Source organism: Populus nigra, chromosome 4, assembly GCF_951802175.1.
Source record: "Populus nigra chromosome 4, ddPopNigr1.1, whole genome shotgun sequence".
Taxonomy (NCBI): domain Eukaryota; kingdom Viridiplantae; phylum Streptophyta; class Magnoliopsida; order Malpighiales; family Salicaceae; genus Populus; species Populus nigra.
In genome coordinates, this window is record NC_084855.1 from 6,040,780 (window position 1) to 6,062,303 (window position 21,524).

The 21,524-nt window shown below is 33.5% G+C and overlaps 3 protein-coding genes across 4 annotated transcripts; 2 read left to right on the forward strand and 1 right to left on the reverse strand.

Annotated features, from left to right (window-relative positions):
• The first annotated feature begins 979 nt into the window (after positions 1-979).
• On the forward strand, positions 980-4,185 carry LOC133692674 (lysM domain-containing GPI-anchored protein 1-like). The gene is made up of 5 exons (XM_062113775.1): positions 980-2,192; positions 2,550-2,667; positions 2,795-2,956; positions 3,076-3,107; positions 3,623-4,185. The coding sequence occupies exons 1-5, from the start codon at positions 1,541-1,543 to the stop codon at positions 3,895-3,897; spliced, it is 1,239 nt and encodes a 412-aa protein (XP_061969759.1). The 5' UTR covers positions 980-1,540; the 3' UTR covers positions 3,898-4,185.
• A 6,123-nt stretch (positions 4,186-10,308) lies between these two features.
• On the reverse strand, positions 10,309-12,853 carry LOC133691006 (uncharacterized). Its single transcript, XM_062111312.1, has 6 exons — positions 12,318-12,853; positions 12,039-12,156; positions 11,739-11,950; positions 11,620-11,647; positions 11,071-11,179; positions 10,309-10,599 (listed from the first exon to the last, which is right to left on the reverse strand). The coding sequence occupies exons 1-6, from the start codon at positions 12,585-12,587 to the stop codon at positions 10,518-10,520; spliced, it is 819 nt and encodes a 272-aa protein (XP_061967296.1). The 5' UTR covers positions 12,588-12,853; the 3' UTR covers positions 10,309-10,517.
• A 3,254-nt stretch (positions 12,854-16,107) lies between these two features.
• LOC133692784 (uncharacterized) lies at positions 16,108-20,110 on the forward strand. Of its 2 annotated transcripts, none has more exons than XM_062113930.1 (9): positions 16,108-16,389; positions 16,576-16,681; positions 17,582-17,892; positions 18,067-18,172; positions 18,256-18,609; positions 18,707-18,783; positions 18,867-18,991; positions 19,199-19,465; positions 19,539-19,777. In XM_062113930.1, exons 1-9 carry the CDS (start codon positions 16,259-16,261, stop codon positions 19,577-19,579), a joined length of 1,518 nt encoding a protein of 505 aa, XP_061969914.1. In that variant the 5' UTR covers positions 16,108-16,258; the 3' UTR covers positions 19,580-19,777. The 2 variants fall into 2 exon arrangements, with proteins under 2 accessions (XP_061969914.1, XP_061969915.1); XM_062113931.1 differs by lacking the exon at positions 19,539-19,777 and adding an exon at positions 19,811-20,110 and having other exon boundaries at positions 16,137-16,389.
• The last annotated feature ends 1,414 nt before the right edge of the window (positions 20,111-21,524 follow it).

The following is a 21,524-nucleotide window of genomic DNA, read 5'->3' on the forward strand; positions in this document are numbered from 1 at the left end:
AACATCAAAATAAAATAAAATAATAATAATTTTAAAAAATTCAAATTCTGCTAACTTTCATCTAGAATGGAATACTAAACGGGCTTAGTTAAATCCATCGCTGAGGACTTGAGAATTGGTTTGATAGATGGCGTTAAACTGCGGGTTGGTTCAACGGGCCTTGACCCCCTTTCTACTTACCAAACCAACCAGAAATAATAATCACACGCGCAGGTGGGTCGCGTGCGAACCATAAAGATAATACCTTGTACAAACCAGCAAGAAAATTAACAGAAATTCCTTACCTGCATGTCTGAAAAGAAACCGAATTACAATTTTTTAAGTGGGGTTCACTCGGATGCCTCCAAATCTAAAAAGCAAACTGCAGAATTACCGATTAGCCCCCATTCAACTCCAGTCCAAAAGGAGCTAAAAGTACAGGCTACAAAAGAAAAAAAATTACCCATCTGTTTGATTAATTAGTTTTTCATTCAACAGTTATCTCCCCATAATAACGACATGGATTAAAAACAAATAGATAATTTGATATAAAAAAATCTAATTAAAATTATAATAGAGTGAAACTGGGAAAATGGGAAAAACTGATAAAAAATATTAATTAAATAAATATTTGAAGTGGGAATAATTTTAAATCATACTGATAAATTTTTTTTTATCAAAATGAAAAAACCCTTCTCAATCAGACCCAGTAAAAAAATAATAATCAAAGAAGAATGGACATACTTATAAAATCTAGACATCGTAAGTCAATTTATAACCTATAAAAACTTGATCTAACTCGAATTTTATTTTAAATAAAAATAATATTATTTTAATAAAAAAAATAGATTGATTTTCTAATATATAAGTTCACCTTACCTGATCAAACCACAATTCGAACAAGACAAAGGTCTTATAATTATGAAATGGAGCGTCATGAGAAGGACAAATTAGTCCAATGAGAGCTTCGTATGCGACTCGAGGATCGAGAAATCTTGCTTCTGTATGCTCCTCTATCCAACACACATGCCTTCCTCTCTTTGCTCTCTCTCTGCTGTTTCAAAAAGAAAACACTCCTTTTCTACTGTCTCTCTCTCTCACGCATATTTTCTGTTCTTGGATATTAGAGAAAAGTAGAGTAGAAACACAAACCCTAAAACCCTGCAACCAACGACTAATTCTCCCAGTACGGAGCCAAAATTCAGTCTTTTGCATCAAATCCTAACTCCAACTCTCAATGTACATAAATTCCTTTTGGGCTTAGATTTTAGAGAGTAGCAGCGTAAGCAGAGCAATCCAGTCACCTCAAACCAAATCACATTCTCTTCCGGTACCAATCCAGAGCTAGAAAACTTCTTCCTTTTGTGATTCGAGACTCCCCTTCACCTCTAACCCCAAAACCCTGAAAAACTTGTCACCTGAACCTTTTTTTCATAAACCATACGATTTTTTCTCTTTTAAAAAGAAAACTTTGCTGTTGCCCGTTTCATCATTTCCGCTCTACAATCCTCTTCTTTTGGTGAAAATTTTGAAAAACAGAGCAAACACCTAAAACCCCAAGATGCCAAACACAAAATCCGTAACCTTTATCTTGATTTTCATCAATGCAGTAGCTTTAGTGACCTCCAAATCCACCATTGAGCCTTGCACCAACTCAGATTCCTGCAATGCTCTTCTTGCCTACACACTCTACACAGACCTCAAAGTCTCAGAAGTGGCCTCCCTCTTCCAAATTGACCCAATAGCTCTCCTCACAACCAACGCCATCGACATCTCTTACCCAGATGTCGAAAACCACATCCTCCCTTCACAACTCTTCCTCAAAATCCCCATCACTTGCTCATGTGTTGATGGAATCCGCAAATCCGTCTCGACCCACTACAAAACAAGGCCTTCAGATACATTATCTTCCATTGCAGACTCAATCTATGCAGGTTTGGTTTCTGCGGACCAGATAAAGGAGGCGAATTCCATTGATGATCCTTCAGTGCTTGATGTTGGGCAGAGCCTTGTTGTTCCTTTGCCTTGTACTTGTTTTAATGGGACGGACAATTCGTTGCCTGCTATTTATTTGTCTTATGTTGTCAAGGAGGTGGATACTCTGGCTGCCATTGCTGCGCGGTATGAAACTACACTTACTGATTTGATGAATGTTAATGCTATGGGGAGTCCTGCAATTAAGGCTGGTGATATTCTTGCTGTGCCATTGCCAGGTAACATATACCGGGGCTTAGTAAATAGAGTTATGTGTTATTGTCACTTTCCTTTGTGGGTTTTATTCGGAGGTGATTATTTTGTTTGTATGTGTTAGCTAATCTAGTGATCTTGTAGCTGTTGGATTTCATTCAATTCTTCTAAAATGTAGTTACATCAGCATATTTTGAATCCATTTGGTTACTGTGGTAAAAGAAAATGCGCGATGTCATAATGACACTGCTTTTTTTTTCTCTTCAATTTGTGCCCAAATTCACAGCTGCGTTTGTTTTCAATAATAGTTTATTTTATAAGTGATAGTATTGTTCATGTCAATGACATGGATAAGGAGTGCTACTTTATTTCTTGCATTGCAGCTTGTGCCTCCAAGTTTCCAAGATATGCTTCTGATTTTGGTTTGATTGTGCCAAATGGGAGCTACGCTATTTCTGCAAGTCACTGTGTCCAATGCAGTTGTGGACCTGGAAACCTCAAGTAATTGAACACTTTGCTCACTGCCTTCCGTTTCATTGACTTTACTGTTGATATTCTTGAACTGCAACTGGCCTTTTCACCTTATACGGTATGGTGCTAATTTGCTTTGTTGTGGGTGTCGGTGTAGTTTGTACTGCATGCCTGCTTCATTGGCAGTTTCTTGTTCGAGCATGCAATGTAGGAATAGCAATCTCATGCTTGGGAATGTTACGGTGCAGCAGAGTAGTGCTGGGTGTAATGTAACTTCTTGCAGCTATGGTGGATATGTCAATGGCACTATTATGACCACGTATGCTACTCTTCTTACTTGTGCTAATTCTTTAGTAGTTTCTCAAGCATATTCCTTGCGTAGTGTCATTGCTTCCTGATGGCTGAACCCTTTTGGTTGTCTTATTTATCTCCATGCAGGCTGTCAACATATCTCCAACCTCGATGTCCAGGTAAAAGTTTGATAAATGATATTCATTTATGGGAAATTGAAATTGATCACTCTTGGGGGCATGAGATTCTTTTGGGATATGGAACGTTCAATATTTTTGGTAAAATTTTACTTTTCTTTCAAGTGACTGGTTGGATGTTAAGTAACTGGCTGCTCTATTTTTCCTTTCATCCAAATGGGATTGCTTTGTGTTTGATGATGTGATATTGAGCATGCATCTTAACGAGTCAGAATGTAGATCTTTATACAGGTATCATTAGTATTTTGCCTGGAAAAACATCTTAGCAATTCTAGATGAATTCTCTTAGCACAGTACCGCTTACTGGCCAGATGTGCTAATCCATCAACATGATGAGCACAACTTTGAGACTTGAGATGTAAAAAAGTCGGAATTCAACAAATTTGCTATTGTATTATGTGGTGCTGTCAATTGAATCAATCCACAAAGTTTTATTCTGCTATTCATTTTTTTGGTACTCTTAACCTGGTTTGGCTTCATGTTAAAAAATATTGTAGGGCCACAACAATTTCCTCCCCTGGTAGTACCACCCACCACAGTGATCAGGGATTCAACTTTTGCTCCAGCACCTGCACCTCAGTCAGATGGTTCTAGTACACCAACACCCACACCCAAGACCGAAGTTGTGCCAGCAACTGGATCGCTTCCTGGATTACCTCCGGCAAGTGGCCCAGTTGGAAGTATTTCTTTTTCTTTTTCAGTCAATCCATCAGCCACTATCATGATCGCAGCTGTGCTACTCTTGTTTGCCATGACCTCCATTCCATTGTAGTTTTGCCATGAACTGCCTGTCTAGATGGCTTCGGTTGGTGTGGTTTGCCTGTCTAGGATCGCAATTCTATGTTGTATGTAACCTTGTTAATTTTTATTTCTACCACATGAACTGATTTATGGATGCGGGCAAATGTGGGCTGTCTCTGTGCCTGGCTGGTATTTTTCATCTACTCATTCGCTGTATTATGTACTGCAAGTCGAGGCATGGGCAGTTCTTTTGCGACACATTCTTTGCTTAAATTATCCAGAGCTCTATGGTATTTCCCTCGTTATGCACTTTACATAACAGTTCTGTTCGATCTTGTTAATGAAAACCCTTAAAATTTATTTAGAGTTCTCAAGCTTGGTTGCAGTAAAATTTATGGTTGGCAAGTTTAGTATTTTTAGCCTCCTAAAAGTTCACGTTTATTTTTCATAAAAGACATATAGCATATAGATAAATTTAAAATAATGTTAAACATTCAGAAAATATGATTAAAAAAAAAAAAAAAACTTTAAGAGTGCACATGAGTTTTTGGATAGCGGGATCTATAAAGCCGATTGATTCTATTTTAAGATAATGGTCTAATAATTTGTGTATTTTTAGAATTTTTATTATTATATTTTATTGATGACTAGCATTATTCATAAATAAATCTATTATAAAACATTGCTGAAAACTCTTCAGAACTTAAAAATCTAGCTGGCAGTGAAACCAGTTAAAAATCCAGAATGACTTCCAGAGAAGACATTGTCAACTTTGTTTCATGCATCAAAATATTGTTGAATATACTGATTTACCACCCTTAATACTAAGAAAAATAAATGAAACCAATTAAAAAAATGATCCGACAAGGTAACTCGGGCTTCAAAACTAATTAGCAGAAAGACAAAAAAAGAAAGGGATTTTAATGTACCTCTGCTCATAAAAATATTATTCACCATAATTTTTTTTTCAATTTATGTTTTTTTTTTTGTTCATTTTCAATTATATTCTTCAATATTATGTTTACTAGGAATTAAGTTTCATAATTTTTTTCAATTTACTTTTTACGAGGCTACCTCAATCTCATGATTTGAACTGTGGGTTTAATGAGTTATGTCAAGTTTTTTCTTTTTCTTACCAGTTTTTTTTCCCTCAAATTCATTTTTTAATATTGAGTTGATTGAAAATTAGATTTTGTGATTTGTTTTGGTTTTTTTCTACGAGGTTATCCCCATCTCATGAATCGGATTACAAGTTTGGCTGATTAACTCAGATTAACTCAAGTTGTTTTTCATGTTTTTTTTTAATTTCATCTTTCAATACCTATATGATTGAGAATTAAATTTTATTATTTATTTCAATTTGTTTTCTAATAGAAAACCTCAGTCTCATAATCAAGTTGCGGGTTTGGCAGGTTGACTTGAGTCAAATTTTTTAAAAAACAATTTCATCATTCAACATTGAAGTTATTGGAAATTAAAATTTATAATTTATTTTGACTTATTTTCTATGCATTATTATGGTCTCATTAACTAACATGCAAATTGACAAGTTAACCCGGATTGATCCAACATGTTTTTATCTTGAAATTTATATATAAAAAATATCATCTTGAATATTTATATTAAGTCAAATTATATTTTTATAGGTATTTCAGATTATTTTTTAACATATTAAGTTGAATAAATCATATCAAATTAATTTCTATATGATTTAAATTTTTTTACTAGAAAAATCATGAGAATAGAGTAGACTATTTTTCTGCCATGTAAGAAACTAATAATTCCAACCGTATAGAAAGATGTAGTTTCATCCTTTAAGAAGATGGATTCCTTGACGGGAGCAAGGGTCAAACCTTATAGAAGCCCCCTCATGACTTATGAAACAGTAAAGGAAAAGGGGCCTGGAGAATAGAGTAGACCTAGAAAAAATATGAAAATATATACACAATTCATACCTCTTTTAACACCAAAAAAACGATGATATCAGAGATCATTAAAGTCAGTTAAAACCAGATTTAACAAGGAACAAGGAGAATTAACACCCAATCAGACGGGCAGGTTTGCCTCCTAATAGCTCCGGCCAGCCAATCTGCAACCCATGAATAAACAAAACAGATTCACTAGGCTGGCGTGTGTGAAAAAATCTGGGCAAAGAATGTGAAAAAGTAGAAAAGAGAAAACAGAAGGGAATGAATTCTTGGAAGGAAGAAGAAGAATTCTATACGTCTGAACAATCTGCATGCAGCATTTTTCTTTATATTCTCTTATGCTTCTCAGAGTACATGAATACATATACATATACACATATTCTCAACTAACTTTCTCAACTAACTTAACAGTTACAACTAACTTTGTAACTGCAATTACATATATACAAAGAAAACAGAATAAAAACAGAATGGATGATCTCTAGTCTTCTATAGACGTTGGTTCTTCTGCAGGCTTGCCTTTCTTTGCAGCCTTGATGTGTTTTATGTTTTCCTTGTGCATGTTGATAGACTGCTGTAGATTCCAATAGTGTGAGCGCGGTCTTGATATCTTCCGTGTAAGCATCAATATCCCGTTCGATAATCCCTCCAGGCTTATATACAGTCGCCACCAGTATCTTAGAGCCACACTCCATGATCACCGACCTTGGGGCAAAAGCTCGGCCATGGTAACTGCCTCAAACAGCGCCATTGCTTCTCCTTGCAAAACTGAACCATGCAGCTATTCTACCCAAAAAAGAGACGGTTAGCATTCTGTGGTCTGAGCATCATAAACAGGTCCAGTTTTGTTCGCTATTGCCTCTAATTTTCAGATTTCAGCTGATGCATATTTTGGATTCTAGACTCTCTCTCTCTCTCTCTCTATATATATATATATGTGTGTGTGTGTGTGTGTGTGTGTGTGTGTGAGTAAAAAGTTCAGTTTCCATCTAGTTGAATGAGAATACATTGATTTAAAATATTGTCTACTTCTTCTTTTTCGGTTAAATTGACGTTGGTTAAGAAAGGGCATCACCTATTAAGGATGTGTTTATTTCTTTGGTTTACCGTGTGTTTTAAAAAATTCTAAGTTTTTTTTTTCTTAAAATCAATTTATTTTTATATATTTTTGAATTATTTTGATATGTTTTAATATTAAAAATAAATTTAAAAATATAATAAAATATTATTTTAATATATTATTTTGAAAAAAAACTCTTCTTATAATATCAAACACTATCTAAATCATAACTTCATTTCCAAATACTTCAACACCCCTAGTTTGTTAGAACCAACTATAACATCGTGAAATTTTTCATACATGTCAAAATTTAGATGATATACTTTTTAAAAAAACATACAACCACATATAGAACTCGTTTCTAATCCAAATAATTAAAATGATATAATAGAAATTTAATGCTACCTCAAATAAAATATATGTAACTAGATTAAATTCAATATATTAATAAGTTATTTTATTTATAAAAGTGTCTAAATTAAATCCATCATAATATTTAAATTCCTTCATTTCATGATTTTAACAATTCAAATAAAATACCATAAGGCATGACAAAAGAATGAAATAAAATTTACAATTATATTCCTTTTTAAAGTTACATGTTAATGTTATCATAATTACATGTATTAGTCTTATACAAAAAAATAAGGTCTCAAATCTACTAAGTCTGTTAGGTGATGCCAAACTTAAAAATTAATTTAATATTAAGGTAAATTAATTGCATGACAAATAAAGTGATAGTATAACAAATACCAACTTAATTTATTTTCTTCATGAACAAGAAGAATTCTTACAACTCAACCTTATTTAGCAATCTCCAATTCGAGTTCCAACACTCATCGCCCAAACTTGAACACATTCCTAAAAACCAAGGAATTCATTAATCCAACCGCCCAAAACAAGGTACTGGTCCATCACACAGGGCAAACAGGTCAACTTAGCCCAAAAGAGGGCATTGGTCCCATAACACAAGGCAAACTAGTCATCTCGCACCAGTCTTATCACATAGGGGAAACATGTTAACTCAGCTTATAACAGGGCACCGTTCCTATCACACAAGGCAAATAGGTCATCTCAACCCAGAACAGGGCACCGGTCTCGTCACACAGGACAACATGTTCATCTCGCACCAGTCCCGTCACACAGGAAAAACATGTCATCTCAACCTAAAACAGGATATCAGTCCCATCACATAGGATAAATTGTTCATCTCCCACCAGTTCCATTATATGGGACAGACTGATTAACTCAACCCAGAACAAGGCATCAATCCCATCACACAGGGTAAACTGGTCATCTCCCACCAGTTTCATCACATAGGAAAAATTAATCAATACGCAAATAAAATAATTATACAACTATAAAGTACGAGAAATTTATCTAACATGTATTTTAACAATTCTAAATAGAGTTTAAATAGAAAGGTGTTGAGCATCTATATGAAGTCTGGGCACAATACGCAGGATCCTGTTTCAATACTCCCTCGACAACCTCTCCTGTATCAATAATCCACCATCAATTTCTCATACAATAACTTATCTTTCAAAAACAATTTATTCTATTAATTAACCACCTCGATTAATTTTCTTAATTTAAATAAATTACATATTTTCTTTAATTTTTAGCTAACCTTCTCTTAGCCGTGGGTCAATAATCAATCTAGAATGAATTTTCACCATATATGGCTGAAACATCCAAAGCAAAAAGGTGGGAATCTTCTTTGAAATTCTTTCAATTAACATATGTATCATAATTTAAACTTCTCAACAACAATACCACATTAATAAATAAATATCAATTTTATCAACTAATTATTCCTCCAAAAATACCTATTTTGGTCGAATAGGTTAATATAAGTGAGAGGTATATTTTCTTTCTTTTTTTCTTAATTAATCCATTACCCAATCTTCAATTGGTTACACTAATAAATTACAACCAAGATTCCACAACAACAATTCCTTTCTTCCTTTATTTACTTATTTTCACATTGCCAAAATCCTAAAGAAATAAAAGGATAAATTCTCTCTTTTTAATTCACTCAATTAACTCATCACTCAATCCATTCACATAACTTTAAACATCATTAAACCATCCAAATTCAAATTCAAGCCTTAATTATAAAAAACTTTAACTTAATTCACACTAAATAAAACCTTAAAATAACATAAATGAAATTGTCACGTAATTCATCAAATTGAAACTTGACCCATTGTTTATTGGTGTACCATACAACATTCAATCATAATTTAAACACCCTATTATAAAAAAAAATCACACTTTCAAAATACATTCAAACATAAATTGAATTGTTATCGGCTACGTTTTTACACATTCAAATACTATATTATCATCAATTCATTCATCAACACTTTCATCAAGCCTCACTCAACATTTACAACATGCTAACAATTTCAAAACTAAATACAAGTAAAAACTACACAATCAATGATCACGAAAGGGCTTACCACCCTCTAACTCAAATAAAAATAGTAGCTTTGAATGTTAGAGTAACATTACACAACAATGGAGTTGAAATAGTAGCCCAAATAACAACTAGATGAGTTACAAAAATACACAAAAATTATCAGCAAGTTCAAATGGTAATAACTCCCAACAAAATAAGCTAAATTGATATGAAATTGGCAGCATTTTGTTCACGATGAGTTAATGTCTTTCCAAAGTATCTGAGCCTCAAGAGGACATATAGGCGCGCTACATTTTCTAATTTCAGTGTAATCGAACGATGGAAGAAGGAGAAAATATCTGGCGACATTAACTGCCCTACACAGTGTTTTTTCAGAAAACTTCCGAGGGCTGTTTTTCTAAAAATAAATAAATAAATAAAGATCCAAATCGTGAGAATACAGAGGCCAAGAGAACAACATATCCTAAAATAAGCCGAATCCAAAGATGGACGAGGGAGATAAGCGTGGCAGCGTAGACTGCTTCTTTCAATTCACCCCTCGCATAATTTTTTAACTCTTTCAAATTTTAAGCCATTTTATTTCTAAAATTTTATTCCAACTCTCGCCATATAAGATTTTTGGCCAGGATTTTGTTACAACCACCAAAACCATCTCAATAAATAAAAAAATTAGTGGGCTTTTACACCAACAATCTTCCATGAAATAAATAAAAAAATGAAAGAATGGCTTATATATGCGTAAAATTAAGAATAAACCACTCATTACAAAATTTCAATTTTTTAAATAAAATATAAACTCGACTATTGAATTTTATACAATATCATAGTTAGAACCATCAATTCCATATAAAAAGTTATAAGAATAAACCACTCATCACAAAACCTAAGTCTTTTGAATGAATTCAATTCAACTATCAAATTCTGCGAAGTTAAATCACATGAAAGCCGCAATACAATCCTATTCCCCTACTAAATTAAAGTTCTATTTTCCCGCAAATTGCCTACACACACAGTTGGAACTCGTATGTGTAAGCAAAAGAAATTGATCCTTCAATCACTGTCACTGAACAGAAAGCCAATGTTATTTACAAATATTTACAGTTATAGAAGCAAGGAAGATAAAAGGTGAAAAGAATCATGGTGTTTTTCATTTTGCACACAGCTGAGACACTCGAAGGTCCCAAAAAATCCACACCAATTACAATTCACTTTGTTCATTCAGATTGGAACGGCCATCTTTAGAGAGCCTTTAGAACAACTTTGCCGGTGGCGTGAATGCCCTTTGCAGCAAGCCTCAATACAGATCGACTACGATACAACCTGCATCCAGAACATGTGTCAGAAGCAAAACAAAATTTGACAAGAAGCAGCTCGAATCCCCTGCTAATTCTAAACAGATGTGATTTGGGAGGCCATCCACAAAGCTTCTGGTAGATCTTAGTATTTTAATCTCTTCCTAGTTAGGTTAAAACAGCATGTATTTAGGTGGATTAGCATCAATAATGCAGACCCCAGTCAGTCTGAGGCATTTCAAGCCTATCCAAGGGGCATAATAAAGGTTCATCCACTTCAATTCCCAAACTAATTTTTCTCAACCAGTCGAATAAGGAATATATTTTACTTAACCCAGAAATGATAGCAGGAAAAAAAGATTGAAAAATCATTATTTAGAAGTAAAAATGAAGTTGAGACCTACTTCTATCAAACAACGTAGCACATTTTTCTCTTCAACCTGGAATCTGAATTCCTAGAATTGCAAACTAAGATATTACTAGATTGTGAAATACTCACCCTGCCAAAGCAAGCCCCCAGGTTCCCAGGGTATAAAACATGGTCCCAGCATGCCAGATATCAAACACCTTTTCCAATCTGCTCACACCACCCAAAGCTTTTGCCAGAACTGCAAGTTGCCAACCTCGTGAAATTGAGTAACACTTAATTCATAAGAAACTCACATTCCTTCACTATATATTACGCAGAAAAGGGAACATATCCAAGAAAATTTGATATGCTAGTCATCAGATTCAGAACATGGTTTGCTATTTCAAACACATTTGAATTTCACCATAACAAAGAACAAAACACGTAACAACATAGATTCACAGCACTAGTATACTTCATTGAAGCATAAATTAAGAAAGAAGGTGGCTCTACTGAAGTCCTTGCACAAATAGCTATTCAATAGGCGAGGAAAAGAATGAATTGTTGAGAAATAAAAGTAAAAGTCAAGTTTTCGCAACACTGGGTTAGTAGTTATCTCAAAATAGCTATACGCACAAAATCAGGTTTTTGGCTTAAAAATCAGAAGCACAAAAACATTCAAGTTCCATTACAACTTACTTTTCTGCAGCTCCTCTGGCGTCAATTTCTGCAGTTACAACATAGGAAATCATGTTACATAAATTATATCAAGCATCAACCATTATCAATCCATCTTAACAAACACAGTTAAAAATCACCTGTGCCTTCGGGTTTGCTACAAGGCATTTAGCCATGAAGTAAGCAACCCCGTCCACCACATTCTCCTCAGTAACAACCACATAGTTCTCATCATCAATACCACTCCGCTCTTCAGTATTGCTAGGAACCATGTCTTCTGTTACCCAAACCCACCGACTAGGTTCTTTGTTATCAACACTGATTAGAACCTCAACTAATTGCATATCATCCCCTAATAAAAAAATCAAACCCAAATGAACACCAAAGAAACTACCATACTATAAAGCTAAAATCGACAACCATGTAAGAAATTAACAAACTTGTAGCCTCTTTAAAAGGGAACTGAAAGCCAGTTTCGTTAATTGAAGCCTGCTGGAGGGATTTAAGTTTAGTCAAGAAATTCTCAGAATCCACAGTAGCTACTAGATGGCTGTACAGCTGCAATTTTTCGAAAAACAACAAAGACCCATAAAATTTAGCACAGATTCCATGATAAAGTTTTTAAATTTAACAAAAAAAAGAATTTTTTTATAAATAATGCTTGTTATGGATGCCAGATAAATGGCACCAGATTCTCGCATAGAAGGGAAACTACATACGTGAGTAGGGCACTCGTGTAATAAGCAAGGCGATTCAGCTAGATTTTGGAGTAGTTTCAAATTTTGCTCAAGCAAATTCCTCAAACGCTTATTCTCCGATCTTAAAGACTCCAGTTTTTCACCCACTGGTTTATTTTTGGTGTCGTTGACGGGTTCATGCTGGTGATTTTCGTGGAGGTGGTGGTGCTGGGTGAATTCCATCGCTTTCCATGCCACGTCAGCCACCTCGATGACCGTCTTCGCTACCTCTACAGCGCCGTGGCCTCCCATGGGAACTTTTTGTTGGACAGATTTCTTTCTGATGTTGAAAGACAGTGCTAAATTGTTTTTCTGTATGATTTGCGTGTCCCAGAATCAAGCTTGGTTTTGATGGTCCTAACCAGGGGAGGGAGGATAGGGATTTTTTCTTTTCTTTTCTTTTCTTTTCTTTCTCGACCGCTGTGGGTAAATGTTGTTATTTTCAGATTTGCGCCTCTATTTCTCAATTCTCTTCCGGACCCTCTGCCGATCCAAACTTTCACGCTATGTTTGTCTTGGTTATGTGTTTGACTTGAAAATTTTTTAAAAAGGATATTTTTTCAAGTTTAACAAAAACTCTAAAAGGCATCGCAAAATTCCAGACACGATAAAACTAATCTGTGAAATTATTTTTTTACCTTCAAAGAAAAAAAGAGTTGTCTTACATTTAAGGGTAATTCAGTTTTTTTATATAATTTATTAGTCATTAAAAAATTTACCGGGACATGCATTTTTTTCAAAGTTTTCAAAACAATAAAATGATAAAATTACTCCTACAGTAAAAAAAAATATGTATTGTTGATTAAGGGTGTTTTTGTCTTTTTATTTTTAGAAAAACAGTAAAAAATCAACTTTACTCTTGAAATCAAGAACAAATAAGTCATTTGTCCAAGAGTATTTTGGTCTTTTCACAAGGATTTATTTTGTTAATTCTAAAACAATAAAAGATAATTTGGGTTTTTTAAAGATTAATTAATATTGAATTTAAAAAGTTATTAGTGTGTGTGATGTCTCATATTGATTAAAATTGTCTTTTCATCATGTTGTTAGAAAAACATCTTTAACTTTGATTTATTTATTACATTCATGCAATGCTTTTTATGTTCTTGAGGATATTCAAACTTGAACTATTATTTGATTTTTACAATTCCTATGTTGATTGTGGGCTGTGCTTATAGGTTTTGGGTTAGGCTAGGAAGTTCAATCCATGTGACCGGGTTAAGCCTTTCAATGCTTAAGGCCATGTTTGGAAAAATCAAAATCTATTAAAGAAAAAATGCATTTTTGAGTTGTGAAGGTATTTTTAGCAAACACTTTATTAAGGTGATTTTTAAGTCGGTGGTTTTTTTAGCTAAGGGCATGTTTGACAAACATGCTCTAATACCTTTCTTATAGTCTTATTTTCTGTTTTTCTTTGTGTTTTGCCAAACACAACTTTAATTTAATTTTAATTAATTTTCATATTTTTAATGACTAATTTTGGACTCCTATTTGTTACCATCTTTATCCTTTTATATTTAATATTTAGAATTGTGAACTTATATGTAAGATATTTTTATGATATTACATAAATCAATTTTTAAAAATATAAAAACAACAAAAAATAGATTTATGTTGTGAATTGCATATGGACAAAGTCTAATTATGCATATTTTTGTAGAATAAAAAAAAATCTTCATTTTCTTTTAAGAAAAATCAATTAATGGATTTTATAACTAGTTTGTAAATATCCATTTCAATTTGGCCAGAATTTTAAAAACACCAAAAAAAATTTTAATATTTAAAAGTTATAAATTTATATGTAACATGTGTTCTAAATATCAAAAGAAACATAAACAAAAACATAATAAAAATATTATTTGACTTTAGAATTACAGGTTTAACATGAAGCAATGATTCATCTTATTGAGATGAATTCACTTTAATCAATAAAACAAACAAATGGATAGTAAAACACAATCAGACCTTAGAAACAATCAGACAAATAGACAATGTAGTTTAACCTCAGCATAGTATATTAGGGGTGATTTTGTTTTTCTTATACACAACCAATTCTCTTACCTAAACTTTGAATATCAATTAGGGTTTTTATTGATCAAATTACTAGATGACAACTCCAAACCTTTTAAAACATATAAGGACAAGAATTGCTTGTTCTTTCCCCGCCCAAAACCTAATCCAAAAGAATGATCGTCACGGCGACGCATATGTGCGATAATTTTAATCGCTATTTTTTTTATTCTTTTATGTAATTGATTTTTTTTATTGATTTCATTCACTGGCATTTGATTTGCCATGGATTGGACTTCGTGATTTTTCTATGTATAGTGCTTTTGGACTAATGATCTAAGTCGCGAGTATAAAAAGTTAATGCAGGTCAACGTCCTATTTATTTTTTTGGAGTTTTTTCTTTTTCAATCTCATTGTCCAACAATAGTTTTTTTTAAAAATAATTTTATGATTTTCTTCTTTTTTTTCTTATCAGGTTCTCGTGATCTTATAATCTGAGCCACAAATGACTAAGGATGAAGTTGAAATTTTTTTTAAAAAAAGAAACATAAAAAAACCAAAGTCAACTCAAGTTAATTCGATTAACTCTCGAACTGGAATATAAGATCAAGATAATCTCAAATAAAGGAAAGGGGAAAAAATCATGAAGTTCAAGGCTTAGTAACCTAAAGTCGAATGATAAAAAAAAACAATTTAAAAAAAAGAGATAAAAAGAACAAAGGTAAATTAGATTAACTTTCAAAACTAAGGACTTGAGTCATGAGATCAGAATTACATTGTAGAAGACATACATGAAAAAATCACAAAACAAAACCCCTAACAATAAAAAAGATTAAAAACACAATAAATAATAATTAAAACAATGAAGACAAAAAATGATATAAAAACTAAATGAAAGAAAACAATGAAAGATTAAAAAAAAATCAAGAAAATAATAAAAAATAGCAATTAAAAGAATAAGGACCAAATTGGATAAAAAAATTAAATGAAATAATACGTTGAGAGATGAAACTGAAAAAAAACCAAAAAGAGATAAAAAACAAAAAATAGAAATCAAATGAATGAAGATTAAATTGGATATACAAATTAAATGAAATAAAATGTTTAGTGAAATTAAAAAAATATCAACTTAAAAAAGTAAAACAAATAGCAATAAAAAAAATAAAGATTAAAATTGATACAAATACAAACTAGAGAACACACATAATTTATGAAATGACTGGTATGAAATTCAAGGTGAGAAAAGATAAAGAGAGGGGGGAAAGGAAAAAAAGCTTACTAGAGCCAAATTGTTTCCCGGCTATGCACATGCGCTTGACCATCATGAAGTGAACAACACGATGCTTTCAACGCTCTTTGTGGAAGGCAATGTTTGATCGCCAGGAGGTGCATCTCAAAAAACATAGGTGCCAACTACTTTTTATTAATTATTTTTATATCTAAAAAAAACTAATTTATTCCACATTCACATTTTTTATAACTAAAATGCTATGATGAAAATAAAAAAAAGTTATTAAATGTCTGTTTTATTTATTTTTTTATTTCTAAAGGTAATATAATGTATGTTTAAAATTATAGTGTATGATATTTTTTAAAAATATTTTTTGTTTAAAATATATTAATTTTTTTTATTTTTGATATCAATATATTAAAATCATCGAAAAACATACAAAAAATTTTAATTTAATTTTTCTTAAGATAAATATATTTTTAAAATATACATGTATATAGTCATTTTATAATGCTAACAAAACGTAAGAAGATCAAAACACCCTTAAACCCTAGGTTTTCTAGTATAGTGCGTAACTTTCCAAATCACAGCTCGCGAAGAAAAATTAAAAAACAAAAGAAAAGGAAAAAAAGTAAACCTCTCCGTTTCGTTTTGTCCATTTTCTCTCTCTCTAGCGCCGAGAATGGCAGAGGAGATGCAAGAGCAAGCCACCGAGACGGTGAAAAAAGAAACGCCCGACGAGTCGCTCGATATCGAGTCCCAAGTCAAGGAAGCAATGCTCTCTCGCGTTAGCCACTTCAAAAAACAAGCCGAGTGAGCACACCCTTTCTTTCTCACCTGAGAATTTTATGCAATTCTAGGTTTTTTTTTTTTTGTTGAAGTTGGTGTAATTTTTTTTTTGGGAGTTGATTAAGAAAGGAAATGATTTATGCAGTTTTAGTGATTAAGGGATTGATGAGAATTGAATGAATTTTGTTGTAAATAAACATAAAATTGCAGTTCTCTGACGTTTGAGGGGGTGCGGAGACTGTTAGAGAAGGACTTGGGATTGGTCAAATTTGCGTTGGATGTGCATAAGAGATTTGTCAAGCAGTGTTTATTTGAGGTAATTTTTATTTTTAAATCTTCAGACTCTGCCATTTGTAATTTTGCTTGTGGTCATGCCGGTATATGCCATACTCGTCTGAGTTTTATCTTCAGTTAAAATGTAATTATTACCTCTGATTCCTTTTGTTCTGTTGCTATTTTATGTCGGTTTAGAATGATAATTCCTATTAAAGATAACTTAGTTATGTATCGTTGTATGTCTGCATTGCTTAGGTTAGTGGGCTAAGTTAAACGCCTGTGCAAAAAGATAAAAACCGTTTTTGGAAATCTTGGAATCTGACAGTTTTAGTAAAATGGTTTAATGTATTGATGTATTTTAAAATTGTTCATGATACTGGTTGTTTTGGATTAGAGAATGGCATGTGCCGATTTCAATAAGTTGGATTTGAAGTTTCCATAAATGTGAACTAACTGTTGTACGAAGGTGATCAAGCTAATGAGGGAAGCTCTTAAACAAAAGCAATGAGCATGTATTTGATGCACCGGTTTGCATTTAGAGCTTACTAAAGTGCTTAAATTAAATTGTACTGATTTTGGTTGATTTACTGACTAATTGCTTGTGAATGATTCTAGCAGAATGTTTAACTATTGATTGATGTCTATCGTGGGAATTAACTTTTCACTCTTTCACTTGTTAATACTGATCTTGATGATGTCGTGGACTGTTGTATTAACTCTTCAAATCTTAAGAAGTTAAAGATGTAGAGGATGCATTGGAATCATGATGTAAATTTAGCTGTTGATTGTTTTTGGGAATTTTGTGCGTCAATCTGAAAAACTACTCTCTGGAGTTGGGGTCCTCTTACAAGTTTAATGCTGTCCGATTCTCATTACTAGTCATAATTGGTTCCCGAACTCCCTTTGCTTCTGATTTTATGCTTGTGTCTGTCTGTGCCAGTGCTTGGATGGTGCTGTTACTGACAATGCCTCCAAGGACTCTGGGGATACAGTGGAAAAACACGTTGATTCTCCAAAAGAAGTTACAGAATCACCTGAAAGACCAGATTTGAAAAACAATATAAAGGAACCTTGCTCTGAAGAAGAGGAAAAAATGGAAGACTCTCCTGTAATGGGCCTTTTGTCAGGAAAAAAAACAACAAAATCAAAGGCCAAGGATACTCAAGCAAATGAGGTTAAAGAAGTTCCAAGTGAAGGCAGCATAAAGAAAGCCATGATGAGACGGGCTTCTTATATCAAAGCTAATTCCGAGTATGTCAATTCCTTTGGATTGGCTGTCAATTCTGATAGCCAGCCTGCTCCTCTTCTGAACTTCAAGTGTTTCTTTTTCTCGTGCCTGTGGGCTTTGGTTGAATCAATCCTTACCCACTGTTTCTCGGTGGTTCATGTGATTTTGAAAGTTAATTTCACCTTTTGTCATCTCAGGGAAATTACAATGGCTGGACTTCGTCGACTCTTAGAGGAAGATCTTAAACTCGATAAATTTTCGCTCGATCCCTACAAGAAGTTCATTAGCAAGCAATTAGATGAGGTGCATATTCTTGTTTAAGCATTGCCTTTTAGCCTGTGTTCATATCACATACTATCTGATTTAGTCACCATCATCTTTATCAGGTATTAAAATCTTCTCAAGTTTCTGAACCTAAGAAGAAAACTCTTAAGAACAATTCTCATGGTAAAGCATCTAAAGAGGTTAGCAGTAGAGAGAGCGCAGATTCTTCAGATAAAGAGAGCGAGGGGGAAGATGAAGAGGTAAAACCAAAGAAAAAGAAAATTGGTGTTGAACGAAAGATGCAGAACTCCGAAGGGTCTAAAAAGCGGAGGAGAACTGAAAAGGAAACCAAAGTATCTGCCAACAAGCGGATCAAGCCTTTGGAAACAGCAGCAGAGGACAACAACGATTCAGAAGTCAGTGGAAATGCTTCAGAAGACAACAATTCTCCATCATCAGCAGAAAAACCAGTCAAGGTGCTGCCCCCACACTCACCCATTCCTGCACAAAAAAAAAGTGGTTGTTTAAATTATATACTATGGTTTGGTAAAATATGTTTTGATCTTCTTGTAGAAAAAGGAAGCTTCTACTCCAGCATATGGGAAACACGTGGAGCATCTGAAATCAGTCATTAAATCCTGTGGGATGAGGTATTTCTTTCACCTGCCATTTATAGACCCAAAACAGGGCTTTGTTTGGCTTGACACCCAAACATTTGTTATTTCTTTTGCAGTGTGCCTCCTTCAATTTATAAGAAGGTGAAGCAAGTGCCTGAGAACAAACGTGAGGCTCGGCTAATAAAGGAACTTGAAGAAATTCTTTCTAGAGAAGGATTGTCATCAAATCCTTCTGAAAAAGGTGGTTTTTACCATTGAAAATCTAGCTATATGAACTATGAATAAACAAATATGCTGCTTTCTGGACCTTAATATTGTTCACAGAAAAATTATCAAATTCTAATGTTATTAATCATATGGCACAATACTTGATGTAAATGCAACTTTATACCCACAAGCATGTGTATATGTATTAAAGTTGACAACCTTTTAATCACTGCATTCTCAGATATCAAGGAAGTCAGAAAGAGAAAGGAAAGGGCAAAAGAACTTGAGGGCATTGACTTGAGCAACATTGTGACAACTTCACGTAGAAGGTCTGCCACCAGTTTTGTAGCTCCACCAAAACCAAAAGTGCCAGATGAAAGTGAGAGTGATGACACTGGTGATACAGAAGAGGATGATGAGGATGGCGAGGAGGAGGATGGCAATGATGGAGATAATGATGGAGATGACAACAAGGGTGGTGATAGCCCAACTGAAGAGGCTGATGAGGGTAAGTGACTAAATAGACAAGATTGGGTCCTTTGTTAGTGGGTGACACTTGGATTCATTTCATTGAGGTTCAGGGAAATGCAGGCCTGTGACTAGTGGACTGGAATCTCTCTGAAACCAGAAAAATGTCACAAAAACTGAGGTGCCTCAATACCTTCTGTTGTGGATAGTGTACCGGGGAAAGTAAATGAGCACAAATGAAAGACAACTACTATATGTGCATGGTAGAAGCAGAATCCATACGTGGAATAGATCACTGGTTGAAATAGTTGCTGGAATTATATTGGTCGCATGCTATGAGCTTCAATATCATTTCTTTTTTATAATTCTCTCATTGTCTATGCAGATCAAGATGATGGCAGCGACTGAGTCCTGTACAAGCTGACTTGACATGGATGAAAGAAGCTTCAACAATAAAGAGTAAGTGGGTGTATTCGAAGCCTCAGCCATTGGATTACGTGGGTGTATTATGTGTACCATATTTAGTTCTATTTTTTTACTTCTGGTTGTAGCAATAGATAGCTTTTATGGAAAATTTGTTTGCAGCTTTGCCTATTAGGATATGTTTATTGCAGCTGCTCTAGTGACTTGTACAGGGATCTTCTCTGGAAAATTTAGCTAAAATTCTAAGCTAGGATTTTTGTAAGCTCTAAGTCGAGTCAATCCCCCCCGTATCAAGCTCCATGCTTCCATGAATCAACTCTTTTGACATGCAGTTTCTGATTATAGTAACTAGATGGGTAAATAATTTGTCTAGTTTATCCAAAATGATCGTTGTTTAGAGGCGATGCGATATTGGCAGCAATTGTTTTGGATGATTTGAATGATTTACATATCAAGGCAATTCCTCTTTGGGCATATTTGAGGGCTTCGTTATTCCTTTAGACCGGGCTAGTCCCTCCTAAGATTTGAAATTGGCAACAACTTGATGGTTCATGACAAAGGGATGAAAAATTCAAAACTCTACTCACGACAGAAGGCTCTAAAATTCAATTCATTAGAAATGTTCTTGAGCCACAAACAATGATTGCTCCTAATTGAGGAATACATGGATCTTATGCAGATTGTTGACTACACTTATTTGAGATGCGTGTATTTATGCTTCTTGTTCATGACTTCTTACGTCACCACCAACTTTTATCTGAGAAAGTGAGCTACAAATAACTGCTCTGATTCATTTATTAAGTAACCTTCATGCCTGCTCGAAGATGGTCAAATAAAGTAGATTCGGTTGTAAGTACATGTTTTGAAAAAAAAAAAAATTTCGTTTATAATCGAATAAAAATGGATTTTAAGGCTTTAAATAAGTTTATGGATGACATTTGATTTAATCTAGGTGTTTCTGCAAAGTAAAAAAATAAATCGGATTTTATGCCCAAAACAGAGGCAGCTCTCATCCTCTCTTTGTTTTTGTTTTCAATTATTAACAGATTTGAGCCCGCCAATCCCAGCCCAATAGAACGGGCCCCTACTACTATTGTTTGGTCCTAGCACACGGGCTGGCTGCACTAAGATTTTATTTTATTTTATTACTTTCTAATAGTATTTGTTTTTTTATTCCAGCATAATTTTTTTCCCTTTGAAATAAGTTAATATTGTTTTTTTTGTGTGGGTGTGTGGTGAAAAAAAATCTTTAAATAATTTTTTTCTTTTGATTTCACACACATTTAATTTTATATTATATATTTTTTATAATATATAAAAATAATTTATCCCTTCTTGATCTTATTTCTTCCATCCCTTAATTTTATATTGTGCTCGTATTGAAATAAAGAATAACTAAAAAAAATAATATTTCGGCTATTTATCGGGTAGAGATGCCTTTGCTTCCATCAGGCTATCATTTTACAATTCGATATTTATCAATATAATATAATGTGTTTTATTAAAAATTCTAAACAAACAGCCTCTAGGAACGTTTGTGGGAGTGGAGGAATCAATATGAAAGTCATTGAGTTTTTTTGGATTCTAGCTTAGTAAAAAAGAATTTGATAAAATAATAAAGTGTAAAAAATATTCTCACTTGTGACATCTGAATAGATTGGAGAGAAAAAAAATAA

Excerpts from the sequence above, each read along its gene's own strand:
- LOC133692674 (XM_062113775.1), top strand. The coding sequence starts at position 1,541 with ATGCCAAACACAAAATCCGTAACCTTTATCTTGATTTTCATCAATGCA. Across the intron at positions 2,193-2,549 it reads TCTTGCTGTGCCATTGCCAG|CTTGTGCCTCCAAGTTTCCA; the intron begins GTAACATATACC and ends CTTGCATTGCAG. Across the intron at positions 2,668-2,794 it reads TGTGGACCTGGAAACCTCAA|TTTGTACTGCATGCCTGCTT; the intron begins GTAATTGAACAC and ends GTGTCGGTGTAG.
- LOC133691006 (XM_062111312.1), bottom strand. The coding sequence starts at position 12,587 with ATGGGAGGCCACGGCGCTGTAGAGGTAGCGAAGACGGTCATCGAGGTG. Across the intron at positions 12,157-12,317 it reads TACACGAGTGCCCTACTCAC|CTGTACAGCCATCTAGTAGC; the intron begins GTATGTAGTTTC and ends GAAAAATTGCAG. Across the intron at positions 11,951-12,038 it reads CCCTTTTAAAGAGGCTACAA|GGGATGATATGCAATTAGTT; the intron begins GTTTGTTAATTT and ends TTTTTTTATTAG.
- LOC133692784 (XM_062113930.1), top strand. The coding sequence starts at position 16,259 with ATGGCAGAGGAGATGCAAGAGCAAGCCACCGAGACGGTGAAAAAAGAA. Across the intron at positions 16,390-16,575 it reads CACTTCAAAAAACAAGCCGA|TTCTCTGACGTTTGAGGGGG; the intron begins GTGAGCACACCC and ends ATAAAATTGCAG. Across the intron at positions 18,784-18,866 it reads ATTAAATCCTGTGGGATGAG|TGTGCCTCCTTCAATTTATA; the intron begins GTATTTCTTTCA and ends TTTCTTTTGCAG.